This window comes from Moschus berezovskii, chromosome 28, assembly GCF_049115385.1.
Source record: "Moschus berezovskii isolate FMDL1 chromosome 28, NW_MosBer_1.0, whole genome shotgun sequence".
Classification (NCBI taxonomy): domain Eukaryota; kingdom Metazoa; phylum Chordata; class Mammalia; order Artiodactyla; family Moschidae; genus Moschus; species Moschus berezovskii.
This window is the reverse complement of record NC_142487.1, coordinates 23,564,260-23,584,439: the sequence shown is the minus strand read 5'-3', so window position 1 is coordinate 23,584,439 and position 20,180 is coordinate 23,564,260. Positions and strand designations below refer to the sequence as shown.

Here is a 20,180-nt window from a genome sequence, read left to right as displayed (position 1 = left end):
AGCAGCGCGCAGGAGCACCGCGCCCGCGGGAGGCCCGGGCCTCGGGCACCCTCGCGGTCCGCCCGCCCGCGCTCCGCCGCCCGCGCTCCGCCGCCCTGCCGGAGGAGGCGTGGCCCGCGCGCGCCGCCATCTTGGCCGCCTCTCTAGGCGCTCTGTTTACCACTCTATGGTCGCGCGCTCCCGCCCCGCCCCTCCCCAGTCATTGTCTGGAGGAGCCGCGGCGGCCGCAGCGCCTTCTCTTTATAAGCCCGCAGTGCCCGGATGTGGATGGATTACAATGTATCTTTCAGGGAAACCTATTATTACCAATGTGACTCCACGGGGGAGTCAATGGTGAGGATCAGGAGGAGGAGGATGAGACACCTCTAAACTTGGAACAAGTTTAAGACTTTATGAGAGGAGAAGAAAAAAAAAAAGCCACCAACAAGATTTGTCTGAGGAAAAATTATCACTATCCTGTGTTGATATTTTTTTATAAACAATAAGAAAAGTTGTTGGATTTTTTTTTTTAATGATTTCTTTTTGGGGGGAGGGAGTTTTGTTGCAGTTTTATGGTGGAAAATGCAAAAACCAGAGCCAGGTGCATAATCTTGTATTCTGTGGATATCCCTGGAACAGAACTGAGTACCAGTTAAAATACTTTTTTGGGGGATACACATGTGAGATACTCAGTACTTGCAGAAGATTTTTGTCTCTTTTTAAAGTCACTTTCCTTGGAATATTGTGAGCATATTTGTGGCCACTTAAGGTAACGTTACAATTTGCTGTCAGAGTAAACTGTTTGTAATTGAATTTAATTTTTAAAATGTCGATCCCAGTGTTTTATTAAAACAAAAGGAACAACCTATTAAATAACTGCCAATGGGAAAAAGTGTGTGCATGCGTTTTGTGTATGTACTCGCACATCTAGCCATAACAGGGTTTATAGAATGTGTATTTTAGCACACGTTAAAATAGCGTCTGTTGCATATACTGGCTGAAGCACGCTTGTTATTACGAAACGGTAGAATTATGCAGCTTAATTTTTATCCTAAAAAGTGATGTGAAAAAGTATGTTTTAAGAGCATGCAGGGCCTGTAATGGTCAATGTTGAATGTAAAACTTATCGTGCTGGCGAACGGGGACTTAGCGTGCCTAGGAACTCAAGTGTAAAATAAAACAACATCTACCCTCAAAAATTGCTTTTTTTTTTGGCAAAGTTCACAGCTATACTATTCTGTGACTTAAAAGGGACGGGTAAAAAAAAAAGTATGTAATTTAGGTTTCGCCTCCCCCCCACCCCCCCCAACTCAGAACTACCGATAGGAAAATCTCCCCAGTAAAATGTCGCTTGGTTTGTATCTGGAAAAGGAAAAAAAATATATATTGTTCCTCTTGGCAAAGTCTTTTTGCATCACGTGTATTTGCAGCCTAGTATAAACTTGCTTTACCGTGTGTGGATGTGTGAGTGAGAGGGAACGGGAGAGTCAGAGAAAGAAAGAAGTGAGGGGACGTAAAGTGGAATCCGTTTCAAAGTGTGCCTCGGCTGGATGAAACGGGCAAAAAAAAAAAAAAATAACAACCCTGAAGGGTGCAGGCTTCAGATTGTAACTGACGATCTCAGGGAAAATGAGGTGCTCGGTGCAATTTCGCTTGTATTTTTTTTTTTTTGGCGAGGCGGGGGAGGTGTGGGGCTGATCTTTTCCTTTTCTTTCCCGGGGGTGGGGTGGCGGCGGCGGGCGGGGGTCCGCATCCAGCCAGCCCGGCCCGCGCGCGCCGCGTCGCCCCGCCGAGCCGCCCCCCACCCGTTTCTTTGCTGAACTTGCAATTCCGCGCGCCTCGGCGTGTCTCCCCCTCCCCCTGCGCCCGTCCCCTCCCCTCCCCGGAGAGGAGAGTTGGTGTTAAGAGTCAGGGATCTTGGCTGTCTGTCTGCGGAGCGGCGGCGGCGGCGGCGGCGGGGACCGAGCGGGCGCGGGCGGCGGCGGCGGCGGCGGGGCGACATGAACGCCGCCTGGGCGCCGGCGGTGCACCGGGAGCCCCTTCTCGCGCGCGGGCGGTAGGTAGCGGCGCCCCGCGCGGCGGGCTCGCGGGGCCGGGGCGCCGGGCGGCGCGGGGGGCTCGGTCGGCGGCCCCGCGCGCGGCTCCGCGGCGCTCCCGCTGGAGACACCCCTTCCCCTCCCGCGCTCGTCCCTCCCCGCGGCCCCGCGCGCCCCGCTCCTCCCCGCCCGGGCCCCCCACGCCCTCCTCCCCGGCGCCGCCGCTCGGGGGGACCGCCGACTTCGCCAGGGGCCTGACTTTAATTTTCACAGCCCTTTCTTTCACAAATTAGGGCGCTGGACAATCACCAGCCCCGACCCTGCGCGGCGGGGCCTCCCCCCGCCCCCCGCTCCTTTCGCCGACCCTGTCACCCCTCCCCCTGTGGACGTGTTTCCACTCCGGAGACGCTCATCTTTAATTTCTTTATAGCTACTTTGAAACGCAGAGGGGAGTGGTGTGTGTGCTCGCGCGCGTGTGTGCTCGCGTGTGTGTGTGTGAGTGTGTGAGGGGGTGGCGGGGAGGGTGGGGGGGAAAGTTGAGACCGGATCGTTCGGAGTAGTTTCTCTTTTCTCTGTGATCCATTCATTTCTCGCTCTACCTCCTGTTGCATAAAATGATGCGCTGAGGAGCGGCAAATTTTTTTTTTCTCCCCTTCCTGGATTTGGTTTTATAGTGGATGTTACCAGGTTTGATCGTCTCTTTGGAAATACAGTATCAATATCGCTTTTTTTTTTTTTTGCTATTGCTGCCTATTCCATCTTAAAAAAAAAACAAATCAGCAACTCTCCTATCCCTCCCTCCTTTCCACCTTAATCCCACCCGCCCCCACGTCCCCACCCCCAACCCCCCCACCCCCAGTCTCCAAAAATCCGATTGTGTTTTCTCCAAGGATTGGGACTGGATTTTCTGATTGCGGTTATTTCCATGTTTCTAGGTTTGTGTGATTTTGCTAAAATGCATCACCAACAGCGAATGGCTGCCTTAGGCACGGACAAAGAGCTGAGTGATTTACTGGATTTCAGTGCGGTAAGAAAGAACGGTGGAAACTAACAACAGCTGTAAAACAAAACAAAACCAAACCAAAACACCCAAGCACTTTGAGCTAGAAACCAGTAGAATCCGAAGGACAGGAATAATTTTTAATTGGCTGAATCATTGGTAAACACGAAGGTCTTTTTGATAAGTTTTTAACTACAGTTTTTGGGTGTGATGGAGGATTCAGGCTTTTTTTTTTTTTTCAGTCTGATTACTTGCTTTGAATTCACTACCCACCAAACCCCCAAATAATGGAGTCTAACCCAGTGGACGGGAAAAACAGACACCCCTGAAACTGTAAACCACCCCTTAACTTGGCCTTATCAGAACGCTAAAAGTACTGGTACTTTGCGTGCTTCTCAATTTATTTATTTATTTTTCTGAAAATGGAAAAGAGAAAATAGGAGACCTCAGTTGGCTCAAAGTTTTAAACTGATGATGGTTTGGAGTCAGTAGGACCTGCCTTCCGCCCACTTAAATCTTTTCCTGGGATTCTGAAAACGCGTGTGTATATGCTGAGCACACGTTCTTTAAAAACCCTTTAGACTTTGTAAATTTCGTAGTCGGAGAGATCAGCACAAAGCAGAACTTACACACTTGTGGAGTTTTACGGCTGAACTTGGTCCTTCTCCATCACTTTGCCTCCCTTCCCCAAACCAAGTCCCAAGCATGTCAGGGGAATTAATTCATTTTTAATGCCAGATGAGTTTGGTGTCAGATGCATTTGCAAAGCAAAATGAAAAGAATCCACAAAACACACACAATCCAAACCGCCTTCTACGTGGGGGGCTCTCTTTTCTTGTTGCTGCTACTGCTGCTGCTGTTGCTGCTGCTGCTGCTCTTCTAGACCTTTTGGAGAAATGGCTTTCGGAAGTTTTGCCAGGAAACGTAGCCCTAGGCAGCTTTTAGCCCCCTTTCTGCTTGCTGCACTTTCTCCATTCGTTCCTCTGCTTTCCGCAGGCTCTGACTCAGGGAAGGTGCGCGTTATCCACTAGATAACGTCGAAGAAGAGGGAAACCAATTAGGGTCGAAATAAATGCTGGAGAGAGAGGGAGCGAGAGAGAGTGAGTGAGTGCGAGAGGCAGAAGGGGGGGGGGGTCTTGCTTCAGACGCTCTCCTGTTAGAGACGGAATGAGAGTCTAGTGCAGGTGGCACTTTTATTTGTACTTGGGTTCACATATGACAGGCAAATCCTATACGGGATCGAAATGGACATTGCCACGTTTATGGCCAAGGTTTTCAATATAAAATAAACAACTTTTTTCTTCTCCTTTGTAAAGCTCGTGTCTTCTAGAGAGCTCGCTGCCCTCCAAACTGAATCTTGTTAACATGATGGGGACTGTGTTGTGGTTTAAAATGTAGTGCTGCCTGGTTCTGGCGATTTAATGAACCTGAGGAAAAAGAAAGAACAGAGTGGTGAAGGGGTGGGTGGGGGGGGTAAGAGTGATCGGTAATATTGTACCTGTTTTAGTTTTAAGTTGGATGGTGATGTATTTTACTAAAATGAACACTTAGCATAAACTGTACCTTATATACTGAGAGTATGAAAGGTCTCAGATGAGCTCTGAAGGCACGGATGTCTTCTTTTCAACAGTAATATTTCTTTGTTTCTTTTAGATGTTTTCACCTCCTGTGAGCAGTGGGAAAAATGGACCAACTTCTCTGGCGAGTGGACATTTTACTGGCTCAAGTATGTAAATTCTTTTCTTAGTGTGTAGTTAAATGTTCTTAGCTGTTTGTTCACTCATGGTATATTTTTGGCTCTGTTAAAGTGTTCTGCAAAAGTCATTGAAATTTTAGCCTGTAATGATATGGTTATTTCATTATCCATTAGTAGTATAACTTAGGCAAAAACGTTATCTTTTGCAAAATTAAAAGTTTTTTTTTTTTGAATCAAGAAAACTGTCTCAGAGTTCTGTCACTTAATTTAGAAGCAATTTTCTAATACAGTTGTAATCAAACATGTGAAGATAAGGCAGTGTTAACATGGGGGGATAAATAAATGTTTCCTTATTGAAAATAGAGGGAAAAATTCTAACTTTCATGAAAAGGGCAGATTCCTTGTAAATAATCAAGTTTTCTGGGAACTATGTATAATTAACCCTTTTTAAAAAATGAGCACTTAATTTTGTAGATGAATGCTGCGTAGTAAACCATAGCTGTAAATAGAGAGACTCTTTCTAATCTAAGAGCTGAATATGAATTCGTCTGTATTTAAAATATCCTTTTTGGTGCTTTAGCTGTTTTTCTCCCCCTAAGTATTTACTTGTGCAGTGAATTTTTGCTGTGTTTAAAGTTACAAATTTGGAAGGACTTTTACATTTTATAAATGAAAGACCTTTGGCTGATGCTTTCAAAAGACGTTAGCGGTATTCACAAAGGAATCTGTGTGTGCAATGATTATCTGGTATCTAAGGAGGAGTTTTAATAGGGGACTCTCTGAAGGTCTCTTACTAAAAGTGAAAATATGCTATTCATTTGAAAAGTTATTTTTTTGTCCAGTGAATTTCATATCAGAAGGAGGCATACATTGTTGCTTGCTGTCCTTTTAGGTTCAAGGCTTAAACCCATTTATGCCTGTTAAACAGCTATAGTATCTTAGGAGTTCTGGCAGTGGTACCTAACAGGACATTAGACAGAGTTCTGTTCTTAAGTCAGACTGGTAAATATTGACATCGTTTAGCTATGAGATACCAGTGGAATTGTCTGTTAGCTATTGAAGATAATTTCACATCTCTTAATATTCATTTGGTGCTGTAGCAATGAAAGAAACCTATTCATCTTTGTGATTTGTATAATTGGTATGTTTTTTTCTAAAACAAATGGCTTTTAAAAGTTACTCATTTCCAAATAAGTTACTTCTCCTTTTTCTGGCCCCATAAGTCTAAGGGAATTATCTTTAAAACTCAATTTATGAAATATGAGATGCCTCCTATACTTACATTTTATCTTTTTTGGGGGGGAGTCCACTTTGATTAAAAGGACTCTTGACCATATGTTTGTGTTTTGACTGTCCTGGAATCTGTTATATTTTTAATTTGGGACTTATATTTTTTGTTTGTTTGTTTTCATATTGTATCTTCCACATTTCTATATTGGGTTCTCTACACAGTTTTGAAGGAAAGATGAGTGCAAGTGTCTGTTGTAGGCAGATTAATTTTTCATGTTAGTATCAAAACTAACTTTATCTCTGACAGTAGTTTTCTTCAAGATTTTCCTTAAGAAAATGTGTATTCAGTTGAAATCTGAAAGTAGATTATGTCAGAAAGGCTCAGAGATAGACTGCTTTCAGAGTCAGTGCAAAAATATTCTTTTGTACTTTTTGTAAAAGCTGACACATTTGGAATAATTAACTATATCAGTTTCGGTATGGTTTAATAAAGTAAGATTGATTTAGAAGCATGAAATTGTGTTACATTTAAAAAGACGACTGTGCATCTTGCTCCCTTTTCTGTGTTCACATTTAAATGAAGTCTTTGCTATGATGTTTAAGTGTTTACAGAGTATAGGCTGGATGAGTATGAATATGTATTGGTGAATTTTGGTAAGTGGTCATATATTGAAACTTACACAGTTCCTAAGAGTATATCTGTATACATAAACCTGTCTTATACAGACAGTAAATCTGTATAAGTCAGAGACTTCATCCTTAGTGAGATAGGTTGTGATATTTCCAGTGAATATGCTGTGATTATTTTTAAGGTGTTGAACTTTAAGTGACTTTGTACCAGCCAAAGGTGTAGTTTTCAGGCCCAGATGCTTCCTTATAAAGGTAAAAAGTGTAGTGGCTATTTTGTTCTGGCGTCTGGATTGCAAATGAAGGGTATTCATCCAATGCAGTATGATGGGGACTGTAATATACAGAGTATAGATTGGAGTGTTGATTTTTCTCATCTGTCCAAGACATAGTAAATGGCTTTGTTTCTACTCAGTAACAAAGCTAAGTCCCCTTTTAAAGCACAACAAATAAAAAAAAATGAGGAAAACTGCATTTTGCCCCTTTACTGAAAGGATGAACTAGAAAATTTTGGACTGAGAAATAATTTTCTAAATGTACATCCAGTTAATATCCATTGTCCCGAGCAAGGATGCTCAGATATCATTTTCATGGGTAGCTTTGAAACTTGGGTCCAGGGGAAAAAAGATTCAAAGTATAAGTGAACTGTTCATGTTGGGATAAACCGCTCTGTTGTTTTCAAAGTGAGGCATGGTGATGTTTCAGGCTTCAAGTTCTCTGTAGCTGTGAGTTCCATTCATATATAGGACGCTCCATCGTGATTTGCAGTGGGAGAATGAAAATCAAAAGTGTGGCCATGTTGCCTTTAATCTTTCATTTCACAAACATGGTTTTCCCTACCACCTTAAGAAATGGTGAGGCTGCTAGGGAGAATGGAATGTAACCTGAGCTACAGCCTGACATTCCCAGGGAGCATTTTTCACATGAAAGGCTTTTGTCAACCCAGGAAAGGACCAGCCGTTTTTGTTTGATGTTTGCAGGTGTTCAGCAGAGAGCACTAAAACAATTCAGCCATGATAGTTCAGAGTGTGGATGACCTTAACAGGGAGAATTGGTGGGCTCTGGAATTATTTGTAAGAAATAGTTGAAATCTATATGGTGACTTCTATAAAGGGATTTCAGATCCACTATATCATTGATCTTAAAACAAGCTAACAGCATCCACATGCCTGGATGACTGGAAAATTATTCTCATTAAAAAGTAGGATGGCCAAGTTACCCAAAGGGAAAAAAAATGCATTTCGAGTCTATAATTTACTGATGAACAGGGATTTAATTTTCTAATATAACAAAAATGCAGTTTCCTTTGGTCACCTTTGATTCTTTAATGAGCAAAAGATAAATGCACTAGCTTTGGCATCTTTTAAAAAGTGGTTTTAGAGTTGGGGCTCTAAAATTATCCATACTCAACAATAGCCCTGGTCACATCTGTTACAAGTATTTACACTTAGTCTGTGACGGATTCCACATCTTTCCCTCAGTGTAAAAGTTGACCCTTTTCCCCTGTAACTGTTCAGTTTTACTTGGGTGTTCAGCATTTGTTGAAGGTGCCAAATGAACGGGTGTTTTAACAATTAACAGCAGCAATAAAACACCACATCCTTGTCATGGTCATTTCTGGAAGCGAAAAAATGTCTCTTGACATTCACACAAGTTTGTTCACCAATATCCACGTGACACCCAGATGACACATCAGTTTAGAAAATTCAGTAAGGAAAAAAATATCGATCCAGTGGGTTGTTTCGTATTGTAGAGAAGAGTCAAATGGCCAGCATCCTAAATTAATATCCATCCGTACAGTTTGAGTTCATGGTTACGGTGTGAAAAAAAATTGGTCTCCCCCAAAGGTATTTGTGGAGTAGAGTTATTTAACTGTGTGTGTGTGTCTGTTTTTAAACAGTCTTACTATTACAGTGTGGTCCATAATGGTCGTGTGGCTTTTTGTAAAATGAAGAATACATTAACAGGTTAAAAAATAAGGAATGTGGTGTTAACCCCACTTCATTAGAATCATAGAGTTTTGGGGGTGGGAGACCCTTAGAAATACACAGCTCAGTGCCTTCATTGTACAGCCAAAGAAAACTGAGGCCCATGTTAAGAGGTCCTCAAGTGTGTGTTTATTTGCTGTTCTAAAAAACAAGTTTTGATTTGCTGATTCTCTGTGGCCCTGCAAATCCTTTTATTGGAGTAACATTGGTTTCAGTACTGTGTTTTTTGTTATTTGTGTTGCATAACAGGGTCTCAGGATTTGTGTACTGATCTTTGTGCCTGCAAATGCTTCTAAATGTATATGTGCCCTTTGACTGTTTTTTAAGGTTTGGAGCTGAATTTTGGATTGTTGATCATTCTGTTTTGCCTGATCTGGCCTGTGATTATTTGCAGGATGTTAGATTGAATAATCGGGTGTGGATGGGCATGATACTGATGGAATTAAAGTGCTTCTTACTGTGCCAAGTGGTGTGCTATGCACTTTATACTCTTGTATTTTTTTTATTCTCACAAGAACCCAATGAGATGCCAGGATTACCATGCTCAATTCATAAACGAGGAAACCGAGATTCAGAGATGATAAACTACTTTTTTTCAAGGCAGCCAGGAATGAGTTAGGTTCTAAACCTAGGTCTGTCTGCCTAGCTCAGTGTCTTTTCAAACACACACACACACACACACACACACACACACACACGAGGCTTGGTGTACAATACTATTACTGATCATTAGAATAGATAAACACTTAAAAAAAACATGTTTATGCTAATGGTATAAGCCATGTCCATTATTTTTTTCTGCTTTATTATCCAAATAGGCTAGCTTTGTAGTTTATGTTGGATTTCAACGTGACTTAGTATCTCTCTCATATTATTATTATTATATTTTTAACCAGGAAAATATAGTGGTTATTTTCAAGGTTGTGACTTGGTTCTACTGTAAATTAGCAATCTGCTTGGGTACCAGTAAAAATATTTTGTTTTCAACATTTATGAACCTAGTCAAACCCCAGGTTGAGGTAACCAAGCTTGCTCTGTTAATATCTAAAAAAATGGTTTCCTATCTTTAACTGTAAAAAAAGTCTTAACAGTTTCTTGTTTTATCTTTGAAACCTAATATTCCAGAACAAAAATCTTGGATTCTATCTGCATCCCTAAAATAAGCAGCTTTGAAGTTAAGTTTTGATATATCTATTATCAGACATGTGCTTAAAATGTTACATTTTCTAAATTCAGAAGGAAGAAGCAGTACTCTATTTGACACTGACTTAAGTAAATAAAATGCATTAAACAAGTGTAGTGATCGGAGATCTGTTGAGCCTGAAATGTATAACATTTTTGACAGCATCAGCAAATTATCTTTACCCTACTATTGTAATGAGGAAATCACTTAAATAACAGATGAACAGCTAAGTCACATAAACATATATAATAGAACTGTGTAATGAAAGTTTATGCTGTTAATTGCTCGAATCTGTCTTAAATGCTTAGAATCATGGAGCAGTCAAGACTGTCATATAAACAGTTTTGTTTTGAGCTTAAAATTATTCCTTTTTGCTTTCATCTGCTATGATAAACAAAGTAATTTTGGAAGCTTTATAGATCAAACATTTACTCCTAATGGTAAACTGCATTTTATATTGGAAGTTTGCAACCTCGTCCAAGGCAGAGAGTTGAGTCCTGGTGGCCCCAGGCCTGTGATTTCCAACTTTTAGTATTATGATGCCATTTAGGTCTGTTCCCATAAGCCAAGACAACAGATCTGAAGTTGTCTAATAAGGAACATGGTGTGTTTTGAAATGTTCTTTAGTTTACAAGTCTGGAACCAAAATGTTCTTGGCCAAACTTTGAGAACCTATATCTGTATGTTGGATAGGTCAGATTTTGCACAGACAGAGCATCCAAATGAAGCTAGGTAGGAACAGGGGAAAAAAAAATCCCCTTTTCTTATTTTTTTGTCTTTTATGACCTAATTTTTTATGACCAGGTGTTCTTCCAAGTCAGTTGGATGGCGCTGAGTATTACAGAAAATAAAGTAAAGCATATGATAGGGGTTTTTTTTTTTTGTTACCGGTTTCTTATTACTTTGAATAAAGTTTTCAAAATTGACCACCACGTGTATTAGCTTACACGTGGGTTATCCATTTTCTAAATTTGTGAGCCCACTTAGACTCAGCAGTAAAGTAGGCACATGAATTTAGGTGGGTCCTTTTGAACCATATGTCTCTTAATGCTTATGAGAGATGTAAGAGAAATAGCAAAATTTAATCTTTAGAGAAGATTGGTTAACACTTTTTATACGTTATATAGATATATTTTATATTAGGCTCAAAGGAATAGCAAAAGTATTGATAAGCTTGTCATATTTACTTTCATTTCAGCAATAAATAAAGGCCCAGTTAATCAGCATATCAAATACCCAGGTGTGTTTAGAATCAGTTTATATGGATGAATTTCAGGGCTGTAAGAAAGTATTTTATTTAAAGGTGCAGCCACTTGATTGTTCAAATGGCTGCTTTTGTACTTCTGTGTGACAATTAACATTTAATGAATGACTTTCTAAACTGCCATTGGTGGTAATTACTATATGTGGTTTATTAACTGCAATCCATTGTTGGATGTGCCTGTATTGATTTGTTTTGCAAACAACCCTTCACACGTTCAGCACTATTTGTACATGACTTTTTAAAGAACCTGTTTCGTTTGCTGACACTGATATTGCCCCTAAATTTTTAGCTGACAAATGACTCTTCGATGGTAATGATTTTTGATTAAATTAAAAGTTCATCATCTTTTCAGCTATACAAATTTTGCACTTTGATCCTCAAGGAATCCCAGAGAAACTACACAATATATTTTTTTTAAGTAAAAGATTTATAGAAATTTAGACTTATCAGGAGAGTTTAGAGATGGTCTATGATTTTTTTTGAATAAAGAGCCAAGGTTTGGGAAGGTTAAATATCTTTTGCTCAAATCATACAGTTGGTTATGGGCTGTAATAGGACACAAATACAGATGTCCTGACCCACTGGTCAGGGACCCCATGCTGTTTTTAATTAAAATTTGGACTCAATCCGTTGGTACCCACTGTATGTTTCTTAAGAGGAGGGAAACTTGTATGATCTTCCATTTCTGAAAAATAATGAAAGTTCAGATCGTGAGAGATGGCCCTTGTAATCCAGGTCACTTGTCATCACCTGTGCTCTAATTTGGCTAAGGCAGTTGACGAATAACTGTTAAAATGTATTGTGTTATTAAAAATAACAAAGTAAGACCCCTGATTAAATATCAGGGCTGTAATTTAATCTTGGGGGTTCTGGCACTGTTCATAAACCATTTGGCTTTTTTCTGTAACAGATGACGTCACAATACAGCTTGATTGAATGATGACCCTGGGTTGCAGGAGCACCTGCCTGTGCCTCTTCTCGACTTCATAGCATGTCAGCGTTTCCATTACTTTTTTTCTTCTCTGACATTTCTAAGTTCGAATAGTTAAATGAGACTGATGGTTGGCATATAAACTTTCAGGCCCCTGGGAGAAGACTGTTTTCCCAATAAAACAGAGAAGGTGGTGACAAAGCCCCATTACAGAATACCTTTTAGAATGTTCTTCCTTGCTTTAATCTTCCATTAGTTTAAACATTCCCTTTTGGGGTGCTTAGCTGAGTTGCAAGGCATCCAAATGGAAGGTTTCGAATCTCAAATCGCCCAAGCCAAGACTTAACTACAAGGCATTTCGAGGACTGTTAAACTAGGGAAAGACCCAGCTTCTGTGATGGAAGATATTGAAATGATAGCTCTGGACCCTCTATTTTTCATCTTGTGTAAAATACTGATGAGCAAGTTGTGGAAAAGATACACATTTGCATATCTTGTCAGATTACTTTTATTTCTACTTAAGATGGATAAAAATGGGTAATGAACGGTTTCAAAAGTTCTGGGTTTTTTTTTTGTGTGTGTCATTATCTGGAGATTCATAGCAAAGCATCAGTTTAGCCCCTCACATTTTAATATAGTGTAAGATGTTGGTTGTGTCCCTCTAGCCAGTTAGTTTTTATCTGCCCATCCTCATTCTTACTGATGGTTCGTCTAATGTATCTTTTTAGTACATGCTATGCACACATACCCTGTGTTAGCAATTACAGGACCTAGACGGCTTTGTGGGAGCAAGGTCCTACCCTGAGAGGGTTATATTTTTGACAGGAAAGAACAGAAAAGTACGTGTTTAATTAGTACTCAGTGTCCGGAAGGCAAGTGTCATTAACATGGTGGGAGTTTAGATAAAGAGAAGACTGACTTCTTGCTGGGGAAAATTAATAATGAAGGTTTCATGGACAAATAGAGTATGATTCTTGAAAGAAGAGGAGATTTTTTGACATGGGGATGTTGGGGAGGATTTTACGTCAAGATCACTGTGAGCCAGGCACAGAGCAAGTCCACTGGGAAGGCTGGATGGAAGAGAGCAGATTCTTCAGCTCAACAGTGGGCTCAGTGTGGTCTAGGCATCTGCACCACCTCCAGACAGACATTCCTGTCTTGAATGCACCCTTTATTTTTCCTTTTCTGATTTTGAGATTTCCTTTCCAGATAATCCAGTTCCTTCCCCATATTTTCAATGGCAGTGGCAGCATGGAAATCAAGATCTTGATATTCCCAGTTTCAAACTCTTCTTGTTATATCATTCAGCAGTGGAAATTTTAAGCTAATTTGGAGAAAGTGATTTCTTTAACTGAATTCTGGCAATCTAGCTTCTTTTGGCATGTTTGCTGTTAAATAGCTATTTCATATTGGCAAAGTGATAGACCCTCAAAGCCTGCATCTTCAAGCTGAAAAAATAAAGTGAAACTCTCCAGTACACTTCAAGAGGGGTTTTATACTGTAGTTAAAAATATTTCTCAATTGTAGAACATCAGCATTGTAATTTTATTATCATCACTGGCCATTACTGGTGCTGTGGCCCTTGGTTCAGAAGCTAGCAGGGAAATGTGCTGGTTATTATAGCCATATAATACATTTGGAAATGCATTTAAAACACAGTCTCAAAGATATTGTGATCATAGCCAAAACCTATGTAATGTTTGTAAAAGCATTATGGAGTGGCCACATACACCTCTGAATAAAATGTGTCAAAATTACGTCACACATAGGAAAAACATGTAAACACAACCCTCTCCTTGAGTGTTGGGTAGTTCAGATTAAAATGTCTTTCTCTCTGTGACCTCCAAGTGTTTCAGTGTAACACACGATTCCAGTTTCCAGTTCAAGCCAAGAACTCAAGTTCTAGTTGAAATTGGCATAGGAAGAATTTATTAATGAATGACTGTATTTGCTATAGAATATAAACAAGATTTTTATGGCAAAGAGAATGTTCTAGACCTAATTTACTCATTGAAGTCAGTTCCAAGCCTGTGTCTTTCTCAAACTTAGTCTTCACTTTTGAACATAAGGGATTCATGTCGGGAATATTTTGCAACCCTATGCCTTAAAACTCAGAGAGAAAAAAGCTTTTGGTCATCAGGTGGGTAATCATGTTTCAAGACTGAATCTACAATTTCATACATAACCTAGTTTTGCAATTTGGAAGGGAAGACTGAACAATGTAATTTCAATCCTTGTTCAAATAATTGTTCCTTGCTGTGTACCTTCTAGAACTTCATTGTCTACTAACTGGTGTCCCAAACCATGGAATGCCTTTCTGTTCTTCTGTGGGTGCTGTGATTCTTCATTTAGCTTCTAATTTTCTTTTGATATTTCATTTCTCCTTGATCTTGTTAGCCTCTTATTATTCTTTCATCTGCCTTTCAGCGCATGTGGAACTGTTTCTCTTTCACATGGGTGTACATTTTGCAGTCTGCCACTTTAATATCCCTAGTAATTTTGGTAGAATTGGATCAGGTGAGAAGTAGTCCATTAGTACTTTAAATAATTTTACTTAAAATCCGTTATTGTTGAAGGTTTGTTTAAAGAATGTCGAAAGCTTCAGAAAAATGAAAGGAATGACTATGTATAGTTTGGGTTTTTTTTTGCAGTGTGAATATGTTTCGCTGAAATAGGAGAATTATTAAGAATGGTTAGCTTTCATTTACTTGCTTGTTCATTTATTCAGTGAATTTTTTTGAGAGCTAAGATTCAAACTAGTGTGAGGTACTGTGGTGATGTAAAGAAGAAAATATTTCACTGCCAGTGTTGCGGTTGGAGCATGGCACTGCTTGCTGTCTTTGGGTGTAAGTTCTGTATTGACTCAGTAAGAAAGTGCTTTTCAAATAAGTGATGTCAAAGTGTGGAAGTAGACTTCTTCCAAGGATACTTTCAAATAAACGAAGTATAGACTAGCTGAAGGATTGAAATCCTACTTCATGTGGATTACATGAGTATAAAGGTAGGGGATGGATTTGAATGATTATGGAATTTGGATTTTGAAGAGTATTATGAATGTCTTCTCAAATTTGGTACCAAAGACTTGTTAGAAGGCAATGATAATTATGCCCCATATATTTTTGTTGGGTTTTTGTTTTTTGGAGTGGAAATGAGATATCAGATTTGTAAATTGTACTCATTTAATTCAAGGGCACTAGATACACTTTTATTCCCACACTTGAATGTTTTTGATATTTGTTTTAGAATTTATATGCAAGAAGTTATTGATTTACTTTTGAAGTTAAAAAAATTCAAGCATCCACCATGTAGCAGGTACTATACTGGGTACTAGAAATAAAGTAATGAACAAGACGGGTGTAGTTCTGCGTTGGCTGAATGTGGGAAACAGACATTCACTGAATAACCAAGCAAGGCAAGGAGAGGCATGAGGCATCAGAGCAGTCTGCGATAGGGTGTCTGACCTAGCAGTCAGGAGAAGCTTCCTGAAGCTGGCACACCTGGACTGGGGTCTGAGGAGGGGTGGGGTGCATGGGAGAAGTGGACTGGGGACCAGCAGGGTCTGGCGTTTGGGGAGGGGTTAGAGCTGGGTTAGAGCTGAGGCTCGGGAGGTGGAAGGTAGGGGCCAGATCATGCCAGGCAGCAAGATCGGGAGACTTTGCAATTTCCTCCCATCAGCTTTGTGCCTGGGAGACCTCTGGCTGCAGCCTGGAAGACGCACCGCAGGGGCAATCAGTGTGGTGGCCCGAACTGCGTGTGGTGAGATTTTTGCAGAAACCCAGGTGAGAGATGAGGTTGTAAGGCCTCCAGTGTGGGTGGTGAAGATGGGCTGTAGACCTTCTTGGAATGTGTAACTGTAGTCCACTGGGGAGCATTCACAGTAGCATTTGCGTGTGTGTATGTGTGTGTGTGCGCGTGCGTGAGAAACTTTTTATAACCTGAACTCTTGAAAACTGACTACACACCTCATTCAGCTACCACGTGCTGTTGACTGCCTTTTTTGCACGCAAACACCACAGAAGTGCTTTTTATTTTCTGAGAAAAGTGGAAGATGGATTTTGCAGTTCTGTTGTAAGAGGGTGCAGAAGTGGGAGTGGGAGAAAGAGACCAAAGGGACTCTTCTTATTTAATGGTTTTCAGTAATTACGCACTAGTTAGGCTTCTGCCAGCTTAGGTTCTGATCGTTCAGTCGCTCAGTTGTGTCCGACTTCCTGCGACCCCATGGGCTGGAGCTCGCCAGGCTACCCTGTCCTTCACCATCTCGCGGAGCTTGCTCAAACTCATGTCCATTGAGTCGGTGATGACATCCAACCATGTCATCCTCACCCGCTTCTCCTGCCTTCAGTCTTTCCCAGCATCAGGGGCTTTTGTAATGAGTCGGCTCTTCGCATCAGGTGACTGAAGTATTGGGACTTCAGCTTCAGCATCAGTCCATCCAACGAATATTCAGGACTGGTTTCTTTTAGGCTTGATTGGTTTGATGGTTCATTTCAACTTGTGGAATTGAGTCCATCGCACACTTGGGAGTCAGGTATCAGCACAGCGCCATGACGTTGCTGAGCATCTTTGGTGTACTCTAGGAGGGTGGTCAGATTTGGACCATATTCCATCTGAGATGAAAATGCTGTTTACCTGCTTGCATTTTGTCTGAGGCGGCCTTGGGGAAAACCATCTGGTAGCTTTGGATTAGCCACAGAATGAAGCTTTCCGCTCTGAGACCTCCTGGTGAATCTTCCCCTTCTCCTTTCCCTCTGACCATCTCACTCCTTCTCTGCGCAGCTCCCTTCATTTTCTCTCAAATGTGATGCTTCACACTTGGAAGTCTCCTCTCAGCCCACCAAGTTTGTTAGTCCGTTGGGAAAGCCGTCAGCCTTCTTGCGGTATACTCACTGTTCAAAGTGTTGGAAAAAAATAGTTATTTATTTCCCTTCCGTCTCTCTTTCCATCTTTGCTTCGGGCCCAGCTGGTTAGAGCACGGGGGAATGGGTGAATATGGGCTGGACCCTGGTAGCCACATCAGTGAGTGATTCTTGGCCCCAGGACCCCCGGGCTCTGCGTGTGCCACTTCAGAAGGCTGCTGAAGTGAAGGGGGTGAGGTCCAGGACCCTCTGCTCTGAGCGGGAAGCTCCTTAACACACGTGCCTGGAGCTGGTGAGTTAGTGGGTGTTGCCGATGGAAGTGGACAACATTCACATGTTGTTCCTGCCTCCTGGAGAATGCCCATCAGCATCTAGGCATATCTCCGTAACTCAGTTTAGAAGAAAAATCAAACGAAATACAGTTACCTTCCTTTTGGAGTGGGGAGGGCACACAGGGTGCTTCCAGTTATTGGCAGCACTGTATTATTATTTTTTTTTGAATAGAAAAATTGTAGACTGTTACGGTTGACCCCTCTGTGCTCCAAATACCTCATAATTAGAAAGACAACAAAAGCGTAATAAACCAAACACAAGCTCTCCCTCTTGCCCTCTGCACTGACTTGGCCCTCTTTCACAGCAGGAGTTTTGTTGACGGTTATCTACACCGGCGGCTTCCGTAGCCTTCCCGTGCATATACTTTTCGTGAGCCTTGCCCCAGCCAGGTATTCCAAACATATTTTATCTTGTGATGTTTGACACCTGCAAGATAATACATGTAGTGTGTGTGAATTATGAAGCTCAGTGACGGTGTGAGGGAGACCTGGGGACTTCCCACTCACTGTCAGAACTGGAGCATCATCAGAACCTAGTGCGTTTCTTCCTTATCCACCTTCCCCCATCTTTCTTGGCAGACGTAAATATTCTGTCTGTTTTTAGAGTAGTTGAATGACATGTCTGTATATCCCTAAACAGTGTGATGTTTGGTTCTTCTCGATGGAGCCTGAGAAATGTGGTGTCAGTCCTATGCTGTCTTGGGCTGCTCACCTTTTTCACTTGCTGTTATTTGTTTCCAGTCTATCCGTGTTGCTGGGTGTGGCATTAGTTCATTTCCACTGCTGGCGAACGTGCCTCAGTTTTTTTATGTATTGTTCGGTTCATGAACCTTTGGATTGGTTCCTATTTTTTTGAGACTACATATTTTCCTAAACACCTCTTGATGCACGCTTGGTCATCTCTTTTGCTGTCTTGGATATCTGTGAGTAAAACTCCTAGGTTATAGAGTCATGCAAATGTTAAGATAGCGCCAACTTGTTTTCTAGAGCTGATACCAATTTACACTCCCACCCGCAGCAGAAAAGGTCACTATGGGTACATATTGTTGTCCATTTTTGGTGTTTCCAGATTTCTTAATTTGTATCAATCTGTGTGTGTGTGTGTATGTGTGTGTGTGTGTGTATGTGTGTGTGTGTGTGTGTGTGTGTGTGTGTGTTAGTCACTTAGTCGTATCCAACTCTTTGTGACCGCATGGACTGTAGCCCACCAGGCTCCTGTGTCCATGGGATTTCCCAGGCAAGAATACCAGAGCGGGTTGCTTTTTCTTTCTCCAGGGGATCTTCCCAACCCAGGGATTGAACCCAGAGCTCCTGCATGGCAGGTAGATTCTTCGCATTTTGAGCCACAAGGGAAGCCCCTTATATCAATCTGCTGCTGCTGCTGCTAAGTCACTTCAGTCGTGTCCGACTCTGTGTGACCCCATAGACGGAAGCCCACCAGGCTCCCCCATCCCTGGGATTCTTCAGGCAAGAACACTGGAGTGGGTTGCTATTTCCTTCTCCAATGTGTGAAAGTGAAAAGTGAAAGTGAAGTCACTCAGTCGTGTCCGACCCTTAGCAACCCCACGGACTGCAGCCTACCAGGCTCCTCCATCCATGGGATTTTCTAGGCAAGAGTACTGGACTGGCTTGCCATTGCCTTCTCCGTATATCAATCTAGGGGTTATAAAATAGAAAATGTATCTCACTATGGTCATAACTTGCATTTCTTTGATACTTAATGAGGTTAAACATCTTTATATGTATTTATGTATCATTCATGTTTGTTCTGTAGAATCTCCCCTCCTCAGTTTTCTGTTGACTCTGGTTTTTTTTTCTTTCTTGTTGATTCGTGGGTGTTCTTGATATATATGTGGGTAATAAATAATTCTTTCTCAGTCATGGATGCTGCAAATACTTTCCCTTATTTTATGACCTGTCTTTTTACACTCCCTGTGGTATTTTTTGATGAACATAAGGCCTTAAATTTAATGTAGTCATTTTTTCCCTTTACCTTTTCATGTTTTGTCATGGTTAGAAGGTCCATCTCTACCTCAGAGTCATAAAGGTATTCTTTTATATGTTTCTTCAAGAAGGGATTTCATAGTTTTGACATCTGCATTTAAGTTTCTAATACAGTTGGGATAGCTTTTATAGAGTGGCAAGTAGGGCTTTTAATTCTGCTTTTTCTTAAGTATCTTGATATACATTTGTTCTAGAATCATTTATTGAAAAGTCTATCCTTTCTGTAGCCTTCCCCAGTGCTATTTCTGTAATACTGTAAGTTTCTGTGATTGTAAGGAAATGGCAATCCACTCCAGTACTCTTGCCTGGAAAGTCCCATGGATGGAGAAGCCTGGTGGGCTGCAGTCCATGGGGTCGCAAAGAGTCGGACACGACTGAGCGACTTCACTTTTTCATTCTGAGTCTTTTTTTTCTGATCTTTTGGTCAATTTGTCTACCCAGGCCTCAGTGCCATTTTGTAGTAAGTTTCATTCCACGTTGTGGTATATGGTAGTGAGGTCTTTTCTTCGCATCCTATATGGACATTTTACTTTTAGCTATTTGGAGGCCTGTCTTCTTCCATAGAAATTTTAAAGTTAAGTTTGCAAAGGTCTTTCATAAGCCTCTTAGGGATTTTGTTGATATTGCATGAGATCTAATGATCAGTGCGGAAAAATTGATGTATTTTTAAGGATGATTATCTGCACTCATGTATCTCTTCAATTCTTTAGGTCTTCTTTGATATCTCAAAGATTTATAATTTTTTTCATGAGGTCGTGTGTATCATTTGATGACATTCTTCAGTACCTTATTTTTACTGCTATTGATAATGGTATTTTCTTTTAAATTAAATAGTCAAATTGTTCCATATATTTAATACACACACACACACACACACACACACATAAAAGTGTAATTCATCTTTGGGTATTGATTTCATAGTCAGTCATATTGCTAAATTCTCTTACTGATTCTAAAATTATCTTTGTGCTTTCATTACACTTTTTTGTGTATTCATATTGTATGTGGATAATGAAAGTCGTTTTTCTTTTCATACCCCTTTGAAACAGGTGTA

General features: G+C 40.9%; 1 protein-coding gene across 14 annotated transcripts in view; it reads left to right on the top strand.

Moving 5' to 3' along the window:
• The first annotated feature begins 245 nt into the window (after positions 1-245).
• TCF4 (transcription factor 4) overlaps positions 246-20,180 on the top strand; it is a 385,990-nt gene continuing 366,055 nt past the window's right edge. For 3 of the 14 annotated variants that reach the window (XM_055417405.2, XM_055417407.2, XM_055417403.2), the window contains exons 1-3: positions 1,752-2,035; positions 2,951-3,042; positions 4,669-4,741. In XM_055417405.2, the coding sequence (XP_055273380.1) occupies positions 2,971-3,042; positions 4,669-4,741 (145 nt within the window). In that variant the 5' untranslated portion in view covers positions 1,752-2,035; positions 2,951-2,970. Of the gene's footprint in view, positions 749-1,748; positions 2,036-2,950; positions 3,043-4,668; positions 4,742-20,180 lie in introns of those variants that run through there. The other 11 variants (XM_055417421.2, XM_055417404.2, XM_055417417.2 and 8 more) reach the window with 8 other exon arrangements.